The following is a 27832-nucleotide window of genomic DNA, read 5'->3' on the forward strand; positions in this document are numbered from 1 at the left end:
CCTATTTCAGGTTGTCTGCTTGGGACTTCTTTCTTCTGCTGCTCTTGAGATTTTTTTAAATATGATTCACACTCTGCAAATGAGTAGAATGAGGGCATTAGAGTGAATCTTTGTGATATCTGCTCTGAGTCTTGTAATCCACACTCCAAAGGACAGTCCAGGGAATCAAACCCACTGGGGTTGCTCTTAGACTGACAAAGGGGCAGCCACAATGACAAGAACCCAGGCTACCAAAAAATAGCACACATAAGCTGCCTACATTTATAAGGATGCCACTGAATAATCAAAGTAAATTTATTTCTGAATTACATAAGGATCATGAAACAGAAACATTAACTCTCATGTTATAAAAACAGTAGTAAAATACAGTACACAGGAATGTCAACTGAATGACAACAATGAAAGTACAATAGCAAATGAAAAATAGTAACTTTTAACTTTAAATACAAAGTGAAGCAATTTAATAAGAAATTTTGTTAATAAGAAAAATATATGTCCCATGTCTTTATTACATACTGTACAAAATAAAATATTGCACCTTTCATATAATAAATATATACAAAGAGTATGTTACAAATGATCTTTCTTTTAATTTAATAACCTTCAACAATCAAATGTGATTGATGATTAACAATTCATGGGCTGGTGTGTCCTCCTCACTGTCCCGCATCCATTCCCAATCACCAAACCCTCCACATACAGTAGTGCTCATCCCAGTGTCAGTGAGGCTGCAGTTAGGACAAAAGAGACTGTGTGCTCAGAATATGGTAGAGAAACTCAGCAAGCTTGTCCACAGACACATCCAAAGCCAAAATGCACTGTTCAGTTATTACTGACCAGGGGCTAGGCCCAGCACAGCCTGCTGCAGGTACCTTTGTTGCCAAGAAGATGTAGGCAGCAGGTGTACAGGCAGCTGAGACCCTGAATAAAGAAGTATGACCACTTATTTGGACTTGTGTGCCATCTAAAGACACAACTGGCAGTATACATGGGGAAGACCCCATAACCAAATCAGCTTCAGAATTTTCAATTTAGTGCTAGCCTGAACCCACTTCAGCAACAACACTTACTCCAAACCTAACCTCCATCCTGACACTATCACTAACACCAGCACTGGCCCCAGTCAAACCCAGTCCAACCCTGACCCAACCTGTTCCTAACCCTAACCCTTAAAGCCAACTCTAGCCTTAACCTTAACTTCCTTTCTCACCTAACCCAATTCTAGCTCTAATCCTAAAACTGAAACTAACCCTTACTCTTTCCCCCAAATCTTAAACTAAATCCTGGCTCCAACCCCTCGTCCTTAGTGTAACTTCTAACCTAATTCACTTTGGATTTACTGAAAAATCAGCCCAAAACAATTATTTACTATAAAAATTATTTTCAACTATCGTGTTTCTTATTTGGATTACTTTCTTATACATTTTCCAAAATAAAATCCTCAGGAATACTACTTTATGCATAAATTAAGTCTAATAAGGCTTTGGTTTTCTGTTTGTATGCAATAGAATAGTGCTTAGAAAAAGTTTCATTCACAGCTCTTGAAAGCAAGCTTTGAATATATTACCAAATCAGTAGAAAAGGTTAACTTCCCCTCTTCTTTGACTTCCAAGATGCCTCATTTGGTCATAGATAGATTTCTGTAGTTGTACAACTGGCAGCAATATCTACTCTGTGTTTTCTTCCGTGGGTGTTCTAAAAGCAAGGACAAGATGCCATGCCTCCATGAATCCTTGGGTCAGTCAGTGTGACAGCCTATCCAGACAGATGGTCTCTTTTTCACATACTAAACTTAAGGATCTATGAAAATGCCATCAATGCCAACATCTTAACAACTACTGGCCAGAGCTTCTAAAATGCGAATACCTTATAAACCTGCCGAAAACCTGCAACTTGAGAGAAGAGGAAGTCATCAGTTGCTGTGTTTCCCAGGTTTTTAGGATGTACCACTCTGTGCTAGTCTACAAATCACAGGAAAGAGGCAGCACATGATGATGCGTTCATAATCTTGGTGATTTCTTGATTCAACTGATATGATGAGGTCCCAAGAGAAGTGGCATGCATGCTATAGTATTTTTGTTCATCCTTGAATACATCATTTTTAAAAATTGGAATATAAAACTACCATGGGAAAATTTATCATTTTAAAAAATTGGAATATAAAACTACCATGGGAAAATTTCACTTTAATCTTAACAGTGGTGTTTTTGCATCAACCTCTGTTTGATCCATAGAATCTAGTCTTTTAAGAAATATATGTTTTTGAATCCACGACATGGGGAAAACAGCTTTTATATTCTACTTTTATCTTCACAGCAGCATCATGACCCCTCCAAAGGTTTATCCCTCTTGACATGACTGGCAGCACCTTTGTTTGTAGAGGTCTAGAGAACACAAATTAAGATGTTTTACAAACATACAGTAGTGAGTTGTGTCTGTGCAGTCTCCTGCAAAAAAGAAAAAAATCTGTAACACATAGCATATTAGAGACCTGATTAAAAATTATTTGACTTTATGAAAAGCCATAAATTGAGATCACAGAGTGAGGTGAAGAAACCAGCTTTGAGTTAGGGCCTTTGTTTGGCAAGGGAGTCAGAAGCGCATTGGACTCCCTTTCTGCTCAGCCAAGTGACTTCTCACTGCTCTCTGGGCCCTCCCAGTCCCTCTGGCCCATGTTGCTCCTTTGAGTGCTCAGAGCAGCAATGCTTAACTTTTGCAGGGTCATGGACTCCTTGAAAAACTTATGAAAGCTATGCACCTGCTCCCTAGAAAAATAAACCTACAATTAATTTTTACATATTATTTCAGGACAACGGCATACCTATCCAAGCCCATCCATGGAATCTTTGTCTTAGTACATAAGACTACCAGGCAGAAGAGAAGTGTGCAGAGAGACTGCCAGTGCTTGTCAGAAAGGCAATGATGACGGCATGCTACTAATCTAACTGTTTTTTCTCTAGAGAACATGGAGCTGTACCCACATAGAGGAGTTCATCTCCTGATGTCCCAAGCTACCAAATCCATTCTGAATAACCCCTCATATGGGACACTGATGAGGTAATCACTGGCAGGGTCTGGTGCAGTGATGGTGTCATCAGGATCTGATGCCATCAAGGCCTCTGGGGCAGTGGAGATACCTGGGAGGTGTACGTACTATCACAGGAAGGCCCAAGACAGTGCCGCCAGGAAACTGGTTTCTTTTTCTGCACACAGTGTCTCTCGGCCACAGGTTTGCAACTCCTTGTGTGGATACAGTCAACTTTCCGAGACTGGAGGCCCCTGCCACAGGCTGCTGTACAGGGCTTCCAAGGGCCTGCGTGCCAACACACATCACAGGCCCCTGATGTGCAGTTCCTTCTTAAGGCGGGTCTGAAGTGAAAAACAAAACAGAAAAACAAAAAATAGGAGAGGTAGGGTGTAACTTTTTGCTGGGACCAAGCCTTTTACCTTACTCTATATTCTACGTATTAAAGGTTGGATGGAAAGTCTAAGACCAAGACATTCCTCTGCTTTTATGCCAGATAGTCTAGAACGACAGTAACATTCTCCACCACCTGGGGCGGAGTGCACCTGCTTAGGTGTGCTCTGACGAAGAGGGCATGACAAGCAAACCATGTGTTTCCACTGACTTCCAACACCAAGTCAAGGCACACACATCCTGACTAGATGGAAGAAATCAATTTTGGCAAGGAAAAGAATTATTTACTATAATGATCTACAATAAGCCACCTCAAATTCATTCACAAGGCTTCAATTTTCCGTTTATAAGTGCTCAAAACATACTGTGGTGTGTTGACTTTCTATGTGAGCAATCTAGTCTGCTAAAAGAAGTACTCTTTTTTACATTTAGGTCACACCGAGACTTGCAGTTACAAACTACCGAAGAGCATATGAGAAGAAGAATCTATCTCTGATTTCCTTGCCTTTTAAAACAGAATGGAAAGATAATACCCTCTGATTTTTGAAAAGACATTTGCTAAAGAAGATAGAGTCAACTTAGTGGACCCACTTTGGGGTATCTGCCCTTGTTCCCTAAGGCAGGGCTCCTGAACGCATATTTGCACTGCCTGAGAGTGTCTTCCCAGTCCCAAAGATGACTGGAAGAGGCCCTAACTTGAGCTGGTTGAAGAACTGTATTTCTCTTAGGATTTGGAGGTTGCTGGAACCAGGCATGTAAACCTGAAGCTTGGAGTAGTAGGTGGTGATATTCCGCCACATCAGGCAGAAATACAGAAAAAAACAGTTTTCATAAGGAGCAAAGAATGAAGCAGAAACATACAGAACTGCAGAGATGAGAGAAGAGAAAAAAAAAAAGACTTCCCGTTTCTTAGTTGTAGTCCTTCCTGAGGTCTGACTGCATGCTCCCTGTTCTCCCTTTGGATTCTATGAGACATTTTTGTTATCCTATTAAAGGTTCCTTATCAGGGCACATAAATCCATAAGGAGTGTTTTACATGAAACGTAACAAAATGGAGAAATTTGTGATATCTAGAACTCTGAGAGTACTGCCTGTAGTTGGAAGCAATCCTTTGATTAGCCAGTAGGGGGAGACGCTATCAAAGGGTTTACTTAACACAGTACTGTCCCGCCAAACTGTTTATATGGTTTATGGAAGAGGTGGGTGTCCTGTTAGCTGCTTTTGTTTTCCCTAGTGGGTACGAATCTTAGGGACCAGAAACTGAGTCACTTTGAACAACAGAGAAGAGACTGAGTACTCCTCAACCATCCCTATACAGAGATCAGCTTTCCACTTAAGAAGCTTGAACAAATATTCAAATAATATATTTAAAAGAATACCAAATTATTGTGCGCAAGTTTTGGGTGGTCTTGTCTTATTAATAAATCCCTCACCCTCTTTGCATAAATCATTCCAAGTTGACTTTCGTTTCCAGCCCAAAGGATTGTAAAACAGCCCCTTTTGCTTCGATGAAAAGGCAGGGCCAGTGGGAAGTCAGACAGGACTACTGAGCTTTCTAAATACAAAGAATGAGAGGGGCACGTGGAGCTATGGACCAACACAGAAGCTGAAGCCCAGGAAAGCTCAGAGGCTGGTCACTACGTATACAGTAGAAAAAAAAATAATAAATAAAAAGCAAGGTCTGTCCAGTAGAGGGCATAACTTCCTCCTGGCCAGGGACAGGACTCAGGACAGGGACACCTGAGCCAGGTGAATGCAGTATGGGCATCCACACTATGCACATAACTGGAGTTCATGTGCTTTTCTATGTGAAGCATGAGTGAGAAATCATAAAGGAATCCTGTTTCTACTAGCTTTTTTCAATTTCTCACTTCTATTCAGTCTGGCTCCACTTCTGCCTCAGGTAACTCCTTTCACCATCAGCCAGATGGAACTGCTGATTCTGAGGGCAGTAGATCCCAAGCCTGCCTGATTATTAGAAGCAGGCAGAAGCAAACAGCTTTAAAATGATGTAGATGGCCAGGAAATCTCATGAAGGTTCTGATTCACTGTCTGAGGTGAGTCCCAATAATCTTTATTTTACAGAAATCTCCTAGGTGATTCTGATTTCAGAGGTTAGAAATCACCACTTTGAGAAACTGACTTTCTGTGCCCTCAGCATTCTGTAGGTCCTCATGTTGTCACCTTGCCATAAGTCTGGGCTAGCTCTACCCTGACAATTCCCATTCCCTCTACAACTTTTCAGTGGAAGCCACAGCTCCCAAAACCTTTACAGGGTTGTATAGTAAACACTAGCAGACTGCCTGCCCACCACTGATCCTCCACCCACGCCACTAATGCTACTCCCTCTACAACACTCTCTGACATTTCCTGAGGCCCTACTATGGCAAATGGGGGGTCTCCATTGCTCCCTGTCCACCCACTCAAAAGTGAGATCTAACACCTCACCTACCTACAGAGAGCCCACGGTCATAACCCAATCTAGCAGAAGAGGTCTGTGGGGAAAAGGGGGCTAAAACACTGCAGAAGAAACCCTCGACAGCTCTCTATACTAACCAACTTTATCCCTCATCCATAAACCACCAGACATCTGAGGAAAAAATACAATAGTATGAAAGAAAAGCACCAGGTTATAAAAATAGAACAGCCAATCCTGGAGGAAACAGAAATAAAACAGAAAATGAATGGTAACTTGACTCCCCACCACTGTGACTCACCCCCAGCTCTAGGATTTTTCTTCCATTATTAAAAAAAAGTCTACCCTTTCATTTCATTTTCATATCTCTTGGTCTGAAACCCAGTTTAATCAGATTTTGAGCCTCTTGATAGCTCCTTCTACACTATCTTCTGTATTATATTTTCTGCCTCTTATTTTTTGCTACCTTTGATTGGAAAGTATGTGACATATCTAAGGAACTGACAGAAGGACAGTGTGGCTGGAACATGAAGAGTGAGACAGCATGAGATATGGATGAGGCTGTGAAGAAAAGTAGGACTTGAGCGTGTGGTTTTTTTTTGTTTGTTTGTTTGTTTGTTTGTTTTGGAGATAGAGTCTTGCTCTGTTGCCCAGGCTGGAGTACAGTGGCACGATCTTGGCTCACTGCAGCCTCCACCTCCCAGGTTCAAGCAATTCTCCTGCCTCGGCCTCCCAAGTAGCTGGGATTACAGGCATGTGCAACCTTGCCCAGCTAATTTTGTATTTTTAGCAGAAATGGGGTTTCACCATGTTGGCCAGGTCTGTCTCGAACTCCTGACCTCGTGATCCGCCTGCCTCAGCCTCCCAAAGTACTGGGATTACAAATGTGAGCCACCACGTCCAGCCACGCATGTGGTATTTTATAGGCCACATTGAGGATTTGGTCAATCTTCCTAAGAGCAAGTAAAGCCTCTAAAGTAATTTTAATCTAACAGGGAGATGGTTGGTGGTGGTGGTAGGATCAGATTTGCATTTGGGAAAACTCACTGTGGCTGTACTGTGGAGACTGGGTTGGAAAGTAGCATAGATGGATGAAGGTGGACCATCTGGACAGCTGTGACTGTATACCAGGTGAGAGATGATGGTGGTTTGGCCAAGGGTAATGGTGGCAGAAAAGAAAAAATGAAGATGAGTTCAAGAAAAAAAATATAAGGAATAAAAAAATCACATAAAAAAAGTAATCAGGAAAGTACAAATTACAATGAGATAAATTTTCATCCATCAGATTGGCAAAAATTTTCAAAGGCTGCAAACCTATATCATGTTGATGAAAAGGGGGCAACTCTCACATATTGCTGGTATAGAAATTTTGATGGCAATTTGGTAGTATTAAAATGAGCATTCCTACCAATTCAATTTCATATCTAAAAATCTGCCCTATAAAAATATTACTCTTTGTGCACAAAGATATATGTTCCAGGATATTTACTGCAGCTTTGTTTATAATAGCAAAAAGTTTGAAACCATCCAATGTCCACTAGCAACAGAATATTAAGTACAAACTTTAGATAGAATATTGAGTAGAATAGAATAGAATATTAAGTACAAAATGCAAAAGAATAAAGTTAATCTTTACTTGATGGGAGTAATCTATAATATATTCTTAGGTAGAAAAAGCAAGTTTCAGAAAAATACATATGTGACCCATGTATGTATTTGTGTTATATCTTTGTGAATGCAAAGTAAAGTATCTGGGATGATGCATCTCAGTCTGTGTGTGGTCTCTATCTTTTCAGCAAACTAGAAAACTAGGTTGTTGAGAATGAGAGCAGCCGTTCCAAACATTTTCCATTTGAGGAGAACGGTTTTGGCTTGAAATCACTTTGTGGGGAATAGGAAATGCAACTGACTCTACATTGCCAAACCTTACTGAAGGCTCAAAATGGTAACCCAGCCAATTGTCAAGGTCATCTCATTTTCTCCAGCAAGACTCAAGACATGGAAGAGGAAGAAATAGCTAGATATTGAGCATCTTCCATGACCAAGGCTGCCTCGGTGCTTCACACAAGCTAAATCATTAAAACTTTCTAACCATAAGTTCACATGGATGATAATACCCCACTTTGCAGATTAGGTGGCTAGGCAGTCCAGGGTCACACAATAAGCCAGTGATATAATAGAACTCCCAAGCCCCTGATTAGTGTGCCTTGTAGGCTCTCTCCCCACTTTCTGCTGGCTGGCATGCTGTTCTCTGGGATGGTAGAGCTGCCAGATGGAGGGCATCTGGATCTCTGGATGACCCCATGAACAAAGCTCTTCTATCCCTAAACCATCTACCAGCTCAGACTTTTATAAAAGGAGAGAAGCAAACTCTATTCTTATTTAACCTCCTCAACAAGATTAAAGTTTACTTAACTATCTGCTAACCACTGTGACATTATTCTAATAAAAACATTTTCTAAACAGAGAAATAAGGCAGTTCATTAAAAGCATTAAGAACATTTAATCTGTAAGCCTAAATGGAATATTATTAGGCTTGATTAACTTATTATGTAGAGGGAGAAGTATCTGCTTTTTCTCAATGATATCCTTTTTCCCCTTTTACCACACAGAGTGGTGTCCCTTTATGTTTAAAATCCAAATAATTTGTAATTATAGATAGTGCACATTAACTAGTGTTTCAGTATAATATATACTATTGAAGACGACACTAAATAAATCACAATAGAAAACTGTCAATTATGAGAGTTGGTAGAAACTAAAAAGGATTCCGTTTTCAGGCAGTTATAATCATTGTCCTGAGTCAGGAGAGAATGTGTGCTGCTTTGGGGTGGGGCCCCTACCTCCTTCTGTCATCACAGTTGGAGTCAGAGCCGTTGTGTTGACAAGCTGTGTGATGCTGCTGCATCCTCACGGCATGGCCCATGCAACGTCCAGGACACTGGAACAAAAAAGCACAAGGTAGTGTAAACCCTGCAAGCTCATGCATGCTCTGTATACTAAGATCATGTACTGAGGCAGGATAGCTGAAGACCTGTTACAAGGGAAATGTAACCAACTGTCCCCGGGGGGTAGTTAAAGAAGATTAGGGTACAGCTCTGTGGACCACACACCTCTTTTTCAGAGTCAGGAAGATACTGCCTAAGTTTCCCTTCTCCTCTGTATTAGTCCCTTTTCACACTGCTATAAAGACATACCCAAGACTGGGTAATTTACAAAGGAAAGACGTTTAATTGACTCACAGTTCAGCATGGCTGGGGAGGCCTCAGAAAACTTACAATCACATCAGAAGGTGAAGGGGAAGCAAGACACCTTCTTCACAAGCGGCAAGGAGAAGTGCCAAATGAAGGGAGAAGAACCCCTTTATAAAACAATCAGATCTTGTGAGAATTCACTCACTGTCATGAGAATATCATGAGGGAAACTGTCGCCATGATCCAACTGCCTCCACCTGGTCTCTCCCTTGACATGTGGGGATTGTGGGGATTAAAATTCAAGATGAGATTTGGGTGAGGACAAAAAGCCTAACCATATCATTCTGCCCATGGCCCCTCCCAAATCTCATGTCCCTTTCACATTTCAAAACCATTCATGCCTTCCCAACAGTCCCCCAAAGTCTTAATTCATTCCAGCATTAACCCAAAAGTCCAAGTCCAAAGTCTCATCTGAAACAAGGCAAGTCTCTTCTGCCTATGAGCCTGTAACATCAAAAGTAAGTTAGTTACCTCCTAGATACAATGGAAGTACAGACAGTGGGTAAATACACCCATTCCAAATGGGAGACGATGGCCAAAATATGGGACTATAGGCCCCATACAAGGCCAAAATCCAATGGGACAGTCAAATCTTAAAGTTCCAATATGATCTCCTTTGACCCCATGTCTCACATCCAGACATGACCCCATGTCTTCCTTCATGCTGATGCAAGAGGTGGGCTCCCATGGCCTTAGGCAGCTTCTCCTCTGTGGCTTTGCAGGGTACAGTCCTCACTCCCGGCTGCTTTCATGGGCTGGTGTTAAGTGACTGTGGTTTTTCCAGGCACACAGAGCAAGCTGTCGGTGGATCTACCATTCTGGGGTCGAGAGGATGGGGGTCCTCTTCTCACTAGGCAATGCCCCAGAGGGGACTCTGTGTGGAGGCTCCAACCCCACATTTCCCTTCTGCACTGCTCTAACAGAGGTTCTTTATGAGGGCTCTACCCCTGCAACAAACTTCTGTCTGGACATCTAGGCTTTTCCATGCATTCCTCTGAAATCTAGGCAGAGGTTCTCAAACCTCAATTCTTGACTTCTGTGCACCTGCAGGCCCAACACCATGTTAAGCTGCCAAGGGTTGGGGCTGGCACCCTCTGAAGCAATGGCCTGAGTTGTATGTTGGCTCCTTTAGTCATGGCTAAGACACAGGACACCAAGTCCTCAGACTACACAAAGCAACAAAGCCCTGGGCTCAGCCCAGGAAACCACCTTTTTTTCCTATGCCTCAGAGTCTGTGATGGGAGGGGCTGCTGTGAAGACCACTGATTTGCCCTGGAGACATTTTCCCCATTGTCTTGGCAATGAACATTTTGCTCCTCATTCCTTATGCAAATTTCTGCAGCCAGCTTGAATTTCTCCTCAGAAAATGCATTTTTATTTTCCATCACATCCATCAGGCTGCAAATTTTCCAAACTTTTAGGCTCTGCTTCCCTTTCAAACATAAGTTCCAATTCCAAATCATCTCTTTGTGAATGCATAAAACTGAATGCTTTTAAGAGCATCCAAGTCACATCTTGAATGCTTTGCTGCTTAGAAATTTCTTCACCAGATACCCTAAATTATCTCTCTCAAGTTCAACATTCCACAGATCTCTGGGACGGGGCAAAATGCCTCCAGTCTCTTTGCTAAAGCATAGCAAGAGTCACCTTTGCTCTAGTTCCCAAGAAGTTCCTCATCTCCACCTGAGACCACCTCAGCCTGGACTTCATTGTCCATATCACTATCAGCATTTTGGTCAAAACCCTTCAACAGGTCTCTAGGAAGTTCCAAACTTTCCCAAATCTTCCTGTCTTCTTCTGAGCCCTCCAAACTGTTCCAATCTGTGCCTGTTATCCTGTTCCAAAATCACTTCCACATTTTTGGGTATCTTTATAGCAGCACTCCTCTCTCTGCTGTACCAATTTACTACATTAGTTCATTTTTACACTTCTATAAAGAAATACTTGAGACTGGGTAATTTACAAAGGAAAGAGGTTTAATTGACTCACATTTCTGCGTGGCTGAGGTCTCAGGAAACTTAAAATCATGATGGAAGGCAAAAAGCAAGGAACTGTCTTCACAAGGCATCAGGAAGGAGAAGAGCCAAAGGGGAAAAAGCCCCTTATAAAATCATCAGATCTTGTGAGAACTCACTCACTATCATGAGAACAGCATGGGGAAACTACCCCCATGATTCAGTTACCTCCACCTGGTGTCTCCCTTGACATGTGGGGATTTTGAGGATTATGGGGATTATAATTCAAGATGAGATCTGGGTGGGGACACAAAGCCTAACCATATCACCCTCCTTTCTCCCACAAAACTTAGACCACCTCTGGGGAGAAGGAAAAAAGGACAGGGCAAATCTTGAATCAACTGGGCTTAAGTCTGGAAATGACTATGCTTAAAACCATAAATGTCTGCCAAGTTTGGGTTTTTCTGCTGTGAGCAAAAATGACTTGTGTGCTAAGGTGAGTTCAATTACAGGAAAAAATTAAAATTTTGACATTCAGTTCTTACAATTTTTACTTATTTACAATAATACCTATTAATTTGTCCTTATAATTTCTTTTATGCTTAAAAAGGTCTTTCCTATCATGATAGTTCTACTTGCATTTACTTACTTATACACTTAGCTCTTTATTCAAGTTAGAATTTATTTTGGTGTATGTTCTGAGTCTGTGCTCAGAACTTGCATTTACTTACTTTCTTAGCTCTTTAATCAAGTTAGAATTCATTTTGGTGTATGTTCTGAGTCTGTGCTCTGATTTTACTTATTTTTCTTACATTAGCTAGCCAATTTCTCTTATACTGCCTTTTTTTCTTTTTTGGCTAACCACTTTATTGAGATACAATTTACAAACCATACAATTTGCCATTGAATGTTAATGGAATTTACAGTTGTATAACCTTTACCATAATCAGTTTCAGAACATGATCATCATCCCCAAAAGAAACTCCATACCTTTAACAGTCACTCCTAATTCCTCTGATTGCCTCTTTCCCTAGGCCTCAGCAACCATTAGTCTACTTTTTGTCTCTATAAGTTTCCCTGTTCTGGACACTTTGTATAAATGGTACCATGCAGAGTGGTCCTTTGCATCTGTCTTCCTTCAATTACCATAATGTTTTCAAGGTTTAGCCCTATTGTAGCATATATCAGTACTTCATTCCTTTTGATAGTCAAATATTCAATTGTGCAAGCGTACCACAGCTTATCACCTCACCAATTGTTTCCTTTTTTTTTATGGTTATGGGGTAATGTTATTTGGGTTGTTTCCACTTAATGACATTGTGGTTATTATTAATTCTTCAACAAATATTCATGTACAAGTTTTTGTGTGGACATATGTTCCATTTCTTATTTGTATTTTTTTGCCCTAGGATATAGATCCTGAATGTTTCATTTCTTTTGGATACATATGTAGGGGTGGAATTTCTGGGTCACATAGTAGATCTAATCTAACATTTTGAGGAACTGCCAGGGTGTTTTCCAAAGTGTCTGTACCATTTTACATTCCCATCAGCAGCATGAAGCTTCCAATTTCTCCACGTCCTCACTGACATTTGTCACTATCGCTTTTTGACTAATGCCATCCCAGTGAGCCTAAAATTGTATCTTATTGTGGTTTTGCTTTGCATTTTTTAATGACTAATGTAAAGCATTTCTTTGTGTCCTTATTGGCCATTTGTATATCTTGCTGATAGTTTGTGTTTTTATTATTGAGTTGTAAGTATTCTTTACATATTTTAGAGATAAGCTCCTTTTTGATATACAGTTTTTAATCATTTTCTCCCATTCTATGGGCTGTCTGTTTACTTTCTTGATGGTGTCCTTTGCAGCACAAAAGTTTTTAATTTTGATGCAATCCAATTTACCTATTTTTGTTTTTGTTGCTTATGCTTTTGTTGTTATATCTAAGAAGCCATTTCCTAATCCAAGCCATGAAAATTTACACCTATGTTTTCTTCCAATAGTTTCATAGTTTGAGCTCTTAAATTTAGCTCTCTGATTCACTTTAAGTTATTTTTTTGTATGTGGTGTAAAGGGTCCAACTTCCTTTTTTGGAAGTTGTTCTGCATTCTTGTTTAAAAGACTATTCTTCCCCCATTGAATGGTTTCTCAACCTTACAGAAAATCAATTTTTATATATATATACACACACACATATATTGATATAAACATATATATATATATGAGTTTATCTCTGGACTCAATTTCATTGATCTATATGTCCATCCTATGTCAGTACCATACTATCCTGATTACTGTAGCTTTTTGGTAAGTTTTCAAGTCAGGAAGTCTGATTCCTGCAACTTTGTTCCTTTTCAAATTTGTTTTGGTTATTCAGTCTCTTCTATTTCCACATGAATTTTAGGATCAGTTTGTCAACTTCTGTGAAGAAACCAGATGAAATTTTGATAGAAATCACATTGAATTTGTAGATAAATTTCAGGAGCATTGTGTTACTAGTAATAATAAGTCTTACAGCGTTCCATTTATTTAGATCTTCTTTAGTTTCTTTGAAAAATATTTTGTAGTTTTATATCTTCTATTTTTAAAACAATATTTTCTCCTGTGATTAACTGCCTTTAAATGTTAAAGTCAATCTGGTCCGTTTCTGTGCTCTGATTATACAATATAAACTGTGTCTCTTCTGCATTTATGCTGTACTATTTTACTTACGACAGTTTTGCATCATGCTCTGACATAGGATGAGGAAAGTCTCTCTATACCTCCAGAACTTTTTTAAAATAAAAATTTATTGTCTTTATTGTCATATTATCTTCCATGTGAATGTCAGAATTCTCTTTAATTCCACAAAAAAAGTTCTACTGCGATGTTAATTGGAATTGTATTACATGCATAAATTCATTTAAAGAAATCGATGTCTTCGTAGTACTGAGATTTTCCATTCAGGAGTATAATACGTTTTTTATTTGTTCAACTTTTATGTGTTTCAATAATGTGTTACATTTTTATTTATGGATTCCTACACATTAAACATTTTCCTAAGTATTTTTATTATAACATTATTAAAAGTGGCATTTGGGACGAAGATTCTGAGACTTTTGTGTAGATCCCACTAATGTTCCCTTTCTCATTTTCCTGAAGGCTGCTTTTATTCTTACTGCCCTAAACTGGTCTACACCTTGGAGCTTCTGTTATGGCATCATTGCATTCAAAGAACCCAAACTTGGTTCACTTTTGTACTGGAAGACAGAGATACTATGATTTCTAAATGTAAACCTTGAGGTCAAAGACATACATTTATTTCAGAGACCGATCAGATTCCTGCCCCCCTGCCCCAAAAGTAGTTTATTGGAAACAAGGTGATTATTCCAGATAGTGCTGTCCACATACTAGATGTGTTAGCTTTACCTGGTTCCCTGGTTCCCACTGAACACACGGATGACCAAAACATGGTTTTCTTCCCAGAGGCCTGTCTTTAGGGGCACACGCTCTTGGAGACACCACCTGCACAGTTCCATTGGCTTTTGTCTGCTTGCACATCACCTGCCGACTGTGGTATCCTTCACCGCAAGACACAGAGCACTGTGACCACATGCTTGTGAACCACCTAGGAATAAAAACTACAGGACTTTAGTAAGGACTGGTATGCCAGACCTTAGAGGGGTGTCTCATCAAAGGAAAAAGCTGATCCCAGCACCATGGCTGTCTTAGGCTGTCACATGTCTGTATGGGAATGGGAAGCAGCATAGATGACTCCCAGCCTTTTTCTCAGACCTTCTTTAACTCGGGTGCAACAGTGTCATCACATAGAGATGACTTCTATAGGAATGGGGTACAGCTGTCTTCAGGTTTATGAAGAGCTGTTACTTGTGTGGCCCTAGAGGTTGTAAAGCTGGGGCAAATTTAGGAGGAAATTTCAAAAATGTGGAGTTCAATTCTCTGAAACTAAAATGAAGAAAAAATATTTCCAGCATCTAAGTGTTGTTCACCCTGCAAGATACTTACATGTTAGCTTGTATAATTCTCATGTTATTCTCATTCTTGTAGAAAAGAAACTGATGTCCACTGAATTGAATAACTTAGCTACAACCACATGACTAACCTGCCAGCACAGCTGGGATTGAATTCTAGATTTATCTGACTCTAAAGTTCATGCTTTAATGATTATAGGAGACTGAACTTGGAGCTGGACACCTCTGAGATATTGAGTGCTTTGTCTGTTGGGACAAAGATGTTGTTGGGAGACTGCAGAGCAGGGGTTTCTAACCTGATGTCCATGGTTATCCAAGGAAACCACATACTTGGATGGAAAAAGAAATACATTTTTATTGTCACTAAACTCTAATTGAAATTTAATATTTCCTTCAATTATAGAAACATAGGCCACAAGTACAGTAGCATTAATAGTACCTGTGATTTTGTTACCATTAGAAATAATAGATATTTACACATTACAATTATGATAGGTATCTCAAAATATAATTTATACTCATCATCATATTAAAATTAAAGCACAACTATATCTTGTTATTTTTTGTGTTAATAGAGAAGCAAAGCTATATCAGATCTTTTTTGTTTGTTTGTTTGAGATGGAGTCTCGCTCTGTCGCCCAGGCTGGAGTGCAGTGATGCGATCTTGGCTCACTGCAACCTCTGCCTCCTGGGTTTACGCCATTCTCCTGCCTCAGCCTCCCGAGTAGCTGGGGCTACAGGCGCCCGCCACCTCGCCTGGCTGATTTTTTTTTTTTTTTTTTTAGTAGATACGGGGTTTCACCATGTTAGCTAGTATGGTCTCGATCTCCTGACCTCGTGATCTGCCTGCCTCGGCCTCCCAAAGTGCTGAGATTACAGGCGTGAGCCACCGCGCCCGGCCACTGAAATATTTTTAAAGATCTGATATATTGCCGGGCATGGTGGCTCACGCCTATAATCCCAGCACTTTGGGAGGCTGAGGAGGGTATCCACAGGCTTCTCCACACCACCAGAGGGAGGCATGGCATGGAAATGTTGAGGAGCCTTGCTGTAGAGGGATCTGGGATTAGATGATCTCTATGGTCTCTTCTAGGTATGAAAGTGTGCAACTGTTTATTCTAGGAGTGTGCAAAGACTTTAGAATATTTGAGAAACAAGACTGCTGACAAACTTCCCAATGTGGATTCTCTCCATGTTTTGAAAATCAAGAAATGCCATAAAACAGCTTTCTCAATCAGGTTACTCCAAGTTACTGAAGCATGAGTTTGCTGCTTTCTGAGGGATGACCTTAGCATGAGATCTTCCTTTTGAGAATTACAAAGAGTACTGGAAGACCTATCAGTTAGGGTGCCTGCAATATTGATAGCCCTCCTAAGAATATGTCCCAAGGCACCCATTTTGCTTTACACTGTGACCCTGCCTCCCAGTCTCCTCCAAGGCACAGGTGACTGGATCTAGTGTGGATATCTGCCCAAGGGTAGTGAGCTGTATAATATTAAACATTCCTCCAGTTTCTCTCAGTAAAATGATAGTATCTTCCTCACTGGTTTGTACTTAACAAATGCTTCTTTATTTGTTAATTTTTTTTTTTTTACTGTGGATTTTGGTACTATTTGGTCAACTATCTGCTAGGGTCTGTGTTGTAATCATTCATTGATTGATTTCATCGATATTTACAGGGAATATATGATGAGCAGACATTATGCCAAGTGCTAGGAATAAATTGTTGAGCAAAACATCTGTGGATTTACTCCCCATAGAATTTATGGTCTAGTGGGAGAGCAAGTCAGACAACTGTGGTAAGAATTATGAAGAATGATAAGGAAGTTAAAAATCATATAGCATAAGGCTGATTTACTTTGGAGGGCTAAGCTCAGGGATGGTTTCCCTGAACATGTATTGAGGTGTATATAGATGAACAGAAATGATTAAGTGAAGAGAGAGGGGACAGTGTCCTAGGCAGAGGGAGCAGTATGCACAAAGGCTCTGAGTCAGGAAACAGAATAGCACATCTAAGGGACAAAAAAAAAAAAAAAAAAAAAAAAAAAACCAGCATGAAAGGAGATCAAATAACCAGTGTGGGAGAGACAAGTGATAAAAGAGACAGCCCAAGGCCCAAATATGAAGGGAGTTCAATTCCTCCACTCATTTACTCAGTCAGTCAGCAAATATCTACTGAGCACCTACTATTGCTAGGCACTATTTCAAACATGAGATAAAAAGATGTACAAGATAGTCACAACCCCAGTGCTGGGAATTTTGGCATTTGTCCTAAGAGAAATGTGAAGGGTTGTAAGCAGAGAACCATCATGATGAATTTGTTTCAAATATCTGTATTCTTAGAGAGTGGACAGAGTACTCCAGGGAGGGAGATGAGAACCAGGAGACTCCTGGAGTAGTCCATGTAAGAAACAATTATGGCTTGGATTTTAGTGGTAACAGTGGAAATGGATAAGAATAGATGGAAGTGAGAGAAAGAGGGGAGTCTAGGATGTAGTCATAAAGATCTGAAATACTGGGGATGGAGTATGTTTGCTGGAGACCATGCATTGGATTTTGTACATTTAAAAATTACTAATTTGTATCATCTATTGCTTAGAAAGCTTATTAACGGTTTCACCTCCAGAAGTCACATCTAGAGAACTGTGTTTTTAACTAGTGCCTCTGGTGATTCTGGCCCACTGAATTATCACCTAAGTAAACCAAGAAATTAGCCTCACTAAAGTCTTAAGGAACTGATAGGACTGTGTGTGCAGGAAGTAGATCTGGGTAGTGATTGAGAGCAGGGGCTCTAAACTCAGGCTATCGCAGTTTGAATTCTGGTCCTAATAACTGTATGGCCTAGGGGAGTTTCCCCATCTATGAAACAGGAAATTAACAACATCTACCTCCCAGGCCATTGTGATCCATGTAAAGCACTTAGCAGGATGCCTAGTATACAGTAAGTGATAAAAAAATTCTTAACTATTGAATTATTATATCCAAATAACTGCACCTTTCAAAACAAACAAAAACTTGGTGTTGGTGAGATACGAAGAGTGACTTCACTTACCTTGCTGGGCAGTCCCGGATGTTACAGGGCTGAAACCCAGCCAGTGGCTTCTGGAGGTGATCACACAAGGCCTCACTCACTTCCTGCCCATTGGCCATCACACACTGGGGTCTCTGAATACGGGCTCCCAAATGACCACAGGTGGCAGAACAATGTGACCAGTTACCAGGCTCCCAAAAAGGCTCTGCAGAAAGAAAACAAAATATCATGACAGCCCCAAAAGGGAAATGATGATGAGCTGGAGAGGACACAGCCAAAAACCACCATGAGATGTTTTTCGGTTAAGTCTGGTTCTTTAAGTAGCATATGGAGAGAAAGCCATCTCATAGTGCAAGGGAGTCCTCTAAATCTTATTTTCCCTCAACTAATTTACTGTAATAACTGGTGAGAATGGCGGCCAGAATGGGGTCCTTGGATCACAGCCTGGAGAGGGACTATCATCAGCCAGCTGGGTCTGCCAGAAAAATCCCAGAGAGAGAGAAGGCACTCTCAGCAGTGGGCTGCCTCCTCAGCATTCTCTAACCACAGCCAACAGGACAAGACAGGAGGGCCTCTCTAGGGGACGCCCTAATGGGTTCAATTTCTCAAAAGTGGATCAGGCAGAGAAACGAAAGATGATTTAGCAGGAGGAACAGGGACTAGGGATTAAGCAGTAAGGTTAAAGATGCATTTGAGTTCTGTTCTTATTTTTCCATTAATGCTTAATCTAAACTTCAGATTGATCCTGTAACTGCATAAACAATTTGTCACAGAGACATCTGAAGAGATAAACATAGGAGTTTCCTTTATAAGAGTAGAAGCTGACCACCTCCAGTAATCCCAGCTTTTTAAAAATTTTAGTCCCTATTCCAAACAGCCTTTCCCTTCCCTGCTGACACTCAGCAAAAGATGAGGTAGGACATGATGATGATGGATTTGTGTGTGATCACAGAAGGTGCCAGATTTTCCTGTAATAATTGCAAGTAATTGATAGCTACCAGCTGTGTCCACAGGCTCTCTCACATAGCCTGTGTCCACAGGCTCTCTCACATCTCTCTCACTTGTTTTCAAGTTTTTCCTTTTAATTTTTGAAGTTCATTTTAAATTGCACATGGCAACATTTGCAAAGCAAAAATGTAAAATATATTTTTAGTTGGACACTCAGGATTACAGTTTATTTAAAAATAATTTTTTCAAAGTAGATACGTTTACTGAGAACCTCCCAGGTGACAGGTACTGAGTTAGACACTTTATAATCAATTTTTCATTTAATTTTCAAGATCATCTTGTGAAGCTGATATTTTTATTTGCAGAGGCAGAAACTGAATGAAATGAAGTAACTTGCCCAAGGTCTGTCACTTGTTTGCTAGACTGGATCCCAAGTATGTCTGACTGTTACGCCACATTTCACAAAGATACCTTGGCAGTTCAAGGCAGGACATGTGCATTTCTTTTAAAATGTGTGTTTTTTTTATTGAGGTATAATTCATATACAATAAAGTGATCAGATCTTAGGTGTGCAGTTTTACAAGGTTTCACAATTGTAAGCACTTATATAACCATGATCCAAAGCAAGGTATGTAATATTTTCATCATCCCCCTCTTGCCTCTTTCCAATCAATTGCTCTCCCCTCTTAGGCAGCAACTCGTCCATTTCTATCTATACATTAGTTTTACTTACTCTTGAACTTCACATAATACGTACTCTTGTGTATTTGGTTTTATTTTTTTCTTTTTGTTTTTTTGAGATGGAGTCTCACCCTGTCACCCAGGCTAGAGTGCAGTGCTGTGATCTCGGCTCAGTGCAGCCTCTGCCTCCCCAGGTTCAAGTGATTCTCCTGCCTCAGCCTCCTGAGAAGCTGGGATTACAGGTATGCACCACTGCGCCTGGCTAATTTTTGTATTTTCAGTAGAGATAGGGTTTCATCATGTTAGCCAGGATGGTCTCAAATCCCTGACCTCGTGACCCACTGGCTTCGACCTCCCAAAGTGCTGGGATTACAGGTGTGAGCCACCATGCCCAGCCTTTGGTTTCTTACATTGCTTAGCATAATGTTTTTGAGACTCACTTATATCATTGTGCATCTCAGTAGTTCATTTCATTTTCTTCTATTGCTGAATAATGTTCCCATTGTATAAATATACCATAGTTTTTAATCTATTCTCCTGTCAATGACTATTATCAATAAGTTGAACACTCTTGAACAAAGCTTTTTGTGAACACTTTTTTTATCAGGTAAATACCTGTGAGTGAAACTGCTAGGTTGAGGGTAGGTGCGTGCTTAACTTTTTTAGGAGCTTTTTCCAAGGTGGTCTAAACATTTTACACACTAAGCAATGCATGAGAGTTTCAGTTGCTTCACATTCTTGCCAATTAATTTGGCATTGTCAGTCTTTTTGTTTTTAGCTACTCTGCTGGGTATGAAATTGTATGTCACTGAGGTTTTAATTTCCATTTCCCTGATGCCATCTATATATCATCTTTTGTGAAGTGCCTGTTCAAGCTTGTTGCCCACTGTGTGTGTGTGTGTAGGGGGTGGGGGTGAGGGATATTCATTGTTAACTTGTAGAAGTTCTTTATATATTCTAGATATAAGTTCTTCAGACATATGTTCTGCCAATATTTTTCCCAGTCTATGGCTTATGTATTCATTATTCTTACTGGTGTCTTTGATAAGCAGATCTTTAAAATTTTGATGTAGTCAGTCCAATTTGATAATTTTTTTTTGTTTTCTACTTAGTGCTTTTTGACACAAATGCATTTGAAAAGCAGATCATGCCATATCACTCCCATATAAGACTCCTCAATGACCTCCCATGGTTTAGGAGTAAACTCCTGAGTCTTTACCTTAGACCTCAAAGCTCTGAACGATTTGGTCCTCAGCCACTCTCCAACCTCATCTCATATCCCTCTCCCTCTCCCTCAACTGTATCCTAGTCACATGAATCTTATTGCCATTCTGAGGCCATATTAACCTTATTCCAATTTTATGGTCTTTGCTTCTTTCTTATTTTTCTGCACAAATGGTTTCACCTCATCCTTTAGGCGTGGGCTCAAATATAACCTCTTAGAAGGCCTATCCTGATTGTCTTCACTAAAGTGGCTTCCTCCCTTCACTGTGTATCTCATAGCCCTTACCACTGAGAAATATCTTAAATATTTATTTGTTTACTGGTTTCTTATGCATCCCTCCTACTGGAATGTCAAGACCACAAACATTACCCTGTTCAACACTAGGACAGGGTATGTGAAATATTAGCCATGCAACCAATATTCGTTGAATTAATAAAGGAGTCTCTGAAATGCTAAGCTTAGGATCCTTTGAAGGGCTGGGACATTCCACAATGTGTATGTGTGTGGTTGTATATTTGGGCATATGTTTGTGTGTGTGCGTGTAGGAGGTGGCAGAACAATGCAGGTAGTTCCAATAAACCAAGAGTTTGACTATTCCAAAGGCTTCACCTTCACCAACAGCTTCAGCCTCACACATATCCTTTTTGTTTTTCATTAATTTATTTTAGGCAGTTCTTTTGATCTTCATGTCCATGCCACATGCAACACACCATGGTTTCTCTGACTGGAATTTCCTCCTTCCTCTTCCCAGAGCAAACATCATGACCTACATGAAAACTCAGTTGTCTTCTCTAGAGAGAGGTAGGGCCCCTTCCTCGGCGCTACCATTGTACTTTGGTCATCTTTTTATTATGGAACCTGTCACAGTGCTTTACAGTATCTGTTAACATGACTGCCTCCCTCTTCAGACTGTGAGCTTCTCAAGGAGGAGGTCATCTCTGCATCCCCAGACCTGGGAAGAGTAAGCACTGGGAAAACATTTGTTGAAAGTCCAATGAATGGATATTTGGGTATACAACAATGTTAGTAGTATGTCTAAAAGAGGAGAAGAAATATACAAATACCATAAGAGAATGATGTCATAAGTAACGTGATGGATTGCTGACTGGCAGCTCAACACTGTTTTCCCCTTCTGTGCTCTCTCTTGCATCTCAGGAAGTGAAAGCCTAGAAACTACATGTCTTAAAATCCCTACCTGTAGTTACATTCTGCATTATACACTATGCAAATGAGAGGCACTGCTCAAGATTTAAAAGGTGAAAATGACATGGCCATTATTGTTCCTGTATAATAGACAGAGTACAACATGAGGTTTAAAAGGAGTTTCTTTGTGGCCAGGCGCAGTGGCTCACACCTATAATCCCAGCACTTTGGGAGGCTGAGGCAGGCGGATCACGAGGTCAGGAGATTGAGATCATCCTGGCTAACACCGTGAAATCCTGTCTTCACTAAAAGTACAAAAAATTAGCTGGGTGTGGTGGCGGGCACCTGTAGTCCCAGGTACTTGGGAGGCTGAGGCAGGTGAATAGCGTGAACCCGGGAGGTGGAGCTTGCAGTGAGCCGAGATTGTGCTACTGGACTCTAGCCTGGGTGACAGAGCGAGATTCCGTCTCAAAAAAAAAAAAAAGGAGTTTTTTTGTGTCCTGCGATTTACCCATATTTGAGCTACAAGGAGCTGAGATGATCAGTAACGGCTTCCTGTGATTCTAGCATTTCTGATTTTCTTAACTCTACCTTGATCCCTTGGCCTTCTGCAGAGTTTTACAAGCTTGTAATACTTAGATTAGGTTCTCCTGATTAAGCACTGATGCATAACAAAGTTGGTGTGTATGGAAAACTATGTCTTGAAAAAAGAACAATGAAAAAATCAATTCCAATACTCATAGCAGACTATTAATATCTATTAATATTTACCAAATTGGCAATAGCGTTGAAACTGGAAATCAATATCTATATTATCACAAATAATGGTACACATTTGAGATACGAGCTCTGTGGGCTTCCTCAGGAGTGGATTTTTCTAAAAAGTGTTTCAATATGGAAAGAATAAGTTGAACCACCAAAGACTGAGGGTCAAGAGAAAGGCTGGCCAATTGCCTAGAAATAATTTTACATATTGCAAAGTGAAAAACACAGATGGTCTTTTAGCTAAATCCTTTTCCTTACACATGCCTCACACATAGCAAATCTGAAAAGGTCAAAATCCCAGACCTTGAGGCAGGGGTTCTCCTGTTGGGTCATTGCTGTTGGTTCTAGTGTTGGTTGCCTGGAGAACGTACTTTTTATGTCCTTGGGGAAATACGATTTTACTCTCTGGCCATCTTCGTTCTGAGAAGAAAAAAAAGTAGCACTTTTTACCAGTTAGGCATTGTCTAATTATTGGTCCAGCTTGGGTGTTCTTAAAGACAGCTACTAGGAAATGAGTCCTCTATAATAATACTGTGCTCCTGGATACTCAAGCTCGTGATCACGGGTCTGGAAGGTGTGTGTGAGTATGGATGTGTGGGGTGTTATAGGAGTTTAGTTAGAGTTACTCACTGTGCTAGCATATGGCATCTCTGCATGTTTCCAGGGTTTCTAGCCTAAATTGCAAGATGAAAAAAATGTATTCAACAGAATTCCAAAAGGGACTGGAGGAAGCAGATTGGTTGGATAGAGCTTTGCCTCTCCAAGAGGAATGCTGGGAGCAAGAGAATGGGCATTGTTCCCTAGGCTTGCATGGTGAGGAGTATGGGCTTTTAGGAAGGTTGTGAAGCTTGTGCATAAGAGCAGAGGATGGTGGAGGAATGCTGTGATTTGATCCCTCCATCAAGTTACCAAAGTCATGAGCTGCTTGGTTTGAGGGGATTCCTGCAAGAAGAAGTATGCCAGGTAGGAGTGAGACAAGCATGCAGATTCATTAGTGGAAATGGGCAGAAGAAAGAAACAAGGCTGGGGGTTTCTCGGGGAGCATGGAGAAATCATTCAAGAACCAGACAGGGTTAGCCTAGCCAATCTGTTGCAACTCTTCCATTCCAAGATTTTGGAAGATCACAGAGGCTTTTTGGAAAGAGCCACATGGTGGCACACCACTGCCTTTGTCAGTACTAAGAGTCCATGAAGGGTAGCAGGAAGAGCACCAAAAGAGCAGACTACATATTTGGGCATTAGTCCAAACTCTTTATGATCCCAAGGTTCCTCATAAATATAATGAGATTAAAAAATACCACCCACAACAGTGTGCTATCATAAGTATCACAAGAATTAATGTGCACCAAAATGCTTTGTGCATGACAGCTATTCCAACTCCCTGTATTGGCACCCCCCATCTCTTTATATCTCTGGGCTCCTCTAACTGCCCACAAGGAAAGCGATGGAGAAATCTCTTTCATGTTTTCTCCTCTTGGTTTAGCAATGGATTCTATACTCTAATACCAATTCTGCCAACGGTTCAATTTCATTCCTTCATAAAACCATTACTTAACACTAACATCTAGCTGGGTGCGGTGGCTCACGCCTGTAACCCCAGCACTTTGGGAGGCCGAGGCAGGCAGATCACAAGGTCAAGATATTGAGACCATCCTGGCCAACATGGTGAAATCCCATCTCTACTAAAAATACAAAAATTAGCTGGGCATGGTGGTGTGTGCCTGTAGTCCCAGCTACTCTGGAGGCTGAGGTAGGAGAATCACTTGAACCCAGGAGGCAGAGGTTGCAGTGAGCCAAGATTGTGCCACTGCACTCCAGCCTGGCGACAGAGCGAGACTCCATTTAAAAAAAAAATCACACACACACACAAAACACTAACATCTGTGTTAGGTGCTGGGGATACGGGGTGGTAAAATAGGGTGTTAGAATTTAGTGCTCGTTTTTAAGCAGGCAGTGGTAGCAACGGTTAAAACCATCTGATGTCTATCTTGTTCACTCCTCAACTCCAAAATCAACAAAACCAGGGCCTACTTTGTGCATATTATAGGAGGCAGTTAAGGAGCAATAAGAATTTGACACTTACCCAGCAAGTGGAGTACAGATGTTGCCACTGCCTTTCCAAGAGCATTGGTGGCTGTGCAGACGTAGGTTCCTTCATTTTCAAGGGAAACATTCTGCAACAACAGGGATCCATTGAAAAGCAAGGAAACACTGCCACTCAGAGATCCTCCTCTCTTCAACCAAGTTATATTAGGCTGAGGGACACCTTTGGAACAAAAACAAATATAACAAAGGCAATTCCTTTAAGAACAGGGCCACAGAACCACTTGACAAATACCATTCACTGTTTTGACCATAAGTCAGCATATGGGTTTAATTATATATAATAGGAAAAATGGCTATTTCTATTTCTATAGCTACTCTATGGCAGGTGGAGGATCCTCTTAAAGCAAAGAGCTTCGGTCTATGGAGCATGTGACTGGTTTACACATGTAAGTTATGGAATGGAAGCCAAGGAGAGTGAGATTGCTCTGTATTGGGAAGGGAGAGAATTTTGAAGGTGGGTAGGGTAGTGGGAGTGTGGTTGGAACGAAGGAGTTGGTGAAGCTGGAGGAATGTGGAGGCAGAGACAGAGTGAGAAATTCCCAAGGGTTGGTTGTCACAAGGAAGTCTTTGGAAAACATAAATATCTCCTAGAGGTCTTTAAGTTGTTTGCTGTTCATATGCAATGAAACATTCCTCCCTCAGGAAGAATATATAACATCCAGGGAAACAGAGTTCATTAATTCTTTGTAAAAGAGGATAACTTCAAGGAGCAAAAGTAAGTGCTGAGTTTCAATTCTGGGTCAATGCAGTGAGATGCAGGGACTGTAAGCAACCTTGCAGGAGCCTGGACACAGAGGAGAACATGAGGAATTGAAAGAACTTCTTTTCCCAAGTCTTAAGAAGTCTTAGCATTTTGCTGGGCTGTGGAATTTAAGATTCAGAGGAACTGAGAAATTTCATTTCGTTCTTCTTCTTTTCTTTCTTTTTCTTTCTTTCTTTTTTTTTTTTTAAGATGGAGGCTCCCTCTGTCACCTAGGCTAGAATGCAGTGGCACAATCTTGGCTCACTGCAACCTCCTGGGCTCAAGCGACCCTCTCTTCCTCAGCCTCCAAGTAGCTGGGACTACAGGTGCAAGCCATCACACCCAGCTAGTTTCTGTAATTTTTGTAAAGACAGGATTTCACCATATTCCCCAGGGTGGTCTCGAACTCCTGTGCTCAAGCGATCCCCCACCTCAGCCTCCCACTGCACCTGACTTCATCTGGTTCTTAAGAGCTGGAATAGCTTCAGATGATGCCAAGATTGCTCTGGACAACTGTTTTGGGGGATGTTTTCTCCTCTTGCAGTGCTCTGGCTAGTGAGAATGGAGAAGAAATGGCATGGTTTTCTGACTTACAAAAAAAAAAGATGCCACCACTATTATCATGACATGTGCAACACACCTTACAGTAGGCAAAATGCATGCTCCACGAACATGGTGACACTTGAATTCTCAGAGTTATTCCTATTTCTTGGGAGGCAGTCATTGCCAGCTGTATCTCACAACTGAGGAACCTGGTAAGCCTTTTGACTTCAGGTCCAGTTCTGTCCATTACATCAAGCTGAATATTCAAGTCTCTTAAGGAAGTCATTGTGTGGCTTTAGAGGAAACTGATGATCTAGAAATGCTTAAATTTACTTGTAGAAACCCAAGACTGATATTGGCACTGAGGTATTGCCTGAAAACTCAAGGTGAAAAAAACACTAAATTTCTATTCAAAGAGGAAGTGGAAATGCATAGGGGAAAGAGCACTATCTTGGCTGGGTTGAGGTGAGGCTTTGTTCTCATTCTCAATAGTTATTAGTTCCGTAGCCTTGGACAAAGCACTTTAGATTTCAACTGTGGCATCTGTGAAAGGAATCTGAAAGAAGAGTAGGAACTTCATTATGTTCAGATATACTATTTGAAGTTTTAAAAATTGGAGACTGAGATGGTTGCCCTTGGGACTTTTTGTCCTTAATCCTGTGGCTTTGTATGATTCAAGTATGGTAGGCATAATTCTAAAGACATTGCCGCAAGATTATCATCCTTTGGTTACTCAATAAATATCAATCTAGGCACTGGTGTGAAGGGAATTTGCAGATGTAATTAAGGTTACTAATCAGCCAGCCACAAAATGGGGAGATATCTGGGTGGGCCCATTGTAATTCTGTAAGTCCTTAAAATCAGAAGAGAAGGACAGAAGCTATCAGGGACATATGGAGAAAGAGAAAGTAGGAGAGATGAGGCAGAGGAGGAATTCAGAGAGATTCAAAGTGTGAGAGCAACACGACCCACCACTGCTAGTTTTAAAGATAAAATGTTCCTGAGCTGGGGTGTGCAGGTGGCCTCTAAAAGCTGAGAGTAGCCTTCAGCTGACAGCTATCAAGCAAATGGGGACTTCAGTTCTAAAATGATAAGGGATTCAGCCAATAACCTGTAGAAGCTTGGAAGCAGATTTATTCCCAGAGCCTCCAGAAAGGAATGCAGCCATGCAACCACCTTGGTCTTGGCCTTAGATACTCTAAGTGGAACATTGAGTTCAGCTATTCTGTGCCAAGATGACCTACACTACATCGGTGAGATGATATATGGGTATCGTTTTAAGCCTCTAAGTTTGTGTTAATTTGTTACAGCAGCAATAGAAAACCAATACACTGAGAGATTTGTTTTAAATTTTGTTATAAAAACTAGGCTGGCCCTAAATAGCAGAAGGGATGCTAATCACATGTGCATGTATCTTTTTTAGTATTTTCTTCTACACATATATGCATACAGAAAGTTTAAGCTTTCGAAAGGTCACAGCTATTAAACATTGGATCTGAGATTTATACCAGCAAAATTTGATTCAGAACCTTTCTTAACCACAATATAGGTAGATGTTTACATTTCTTAATATATTTATTCCTATGCACATTATAGTTTGTTGTTGTTGCAGTAAACAAGATTTTTAAAAATGT

At 40.6% G+C, this 27832-nt stretch overlaps 1 protein-coding gene across 7 annotated transcripts in view; it reads right to left on the reverse strand.

The window, feature by feature from the left end:
* Nucleotides 1–280: 280 nt before the first annotated feature.
* The window catches only part of LOC116268620 (ADAMTS-like protein 3), a 128850-nt gene continuing 101298 nt past the window's right edge, over nucleotides 281–27832 (reverse strand). For 2 of the 7 annotated variants that reach the window (XM_031668417.1, XM_031668423.1), the window contains 7 exons: nucleotides 24891–25073; nucleotides 23111–23227; nucleotides 18067–18250; nucleotides 14452–14650; nucleotides 8678–8775; nucleotides 3155–3369; nucleotides 281–2447 (listed from right to left, as the gene is read on the reverse strand). In XM_031668417.1, coding sequence (XP_031524277.1) covers nucleotides 2341–2447; nucleotides 3155–3369; nucleotides 8678–8775; nucleotides 14452–14650; nucleotides 18067–18250; nucleotides 23111–23227; nucleotides 24891–25073 — 1103 coding nt within the window. In that variant the 3' untranslated portion in view covers nucleotides 281–2340. Of the gene's footprint in view, nucleotides 2448–3137; nucleotides 3370–6656; nucleotides 6955–8677; nucleotides 8776–14451; nucleotides 14651–18066; nucleotides 18251–23110; nucleotides 23228–24890; nucleotides 25074–27832 lie in introns of those variants that run through there. The other 5 variants (XM_031668420.1, XM_031668418.1, XM_031668419.1 and 2 more) reach the window with 5 other exon arrangements.

The sequence above is a fragment of the Papio anubis genome, chromosome 7 (assembly GCF_008728515.1).
Source record: "Papio anubis isolate 15944 chromosome 7, Panubis1.0, whole genome shotgun sequence".
Lineage (NCBI taxonomy): Eukaryota > Metazoa > Chordata > Mammalia > Primates > Cercopithecidae > Papio > Papio anubis.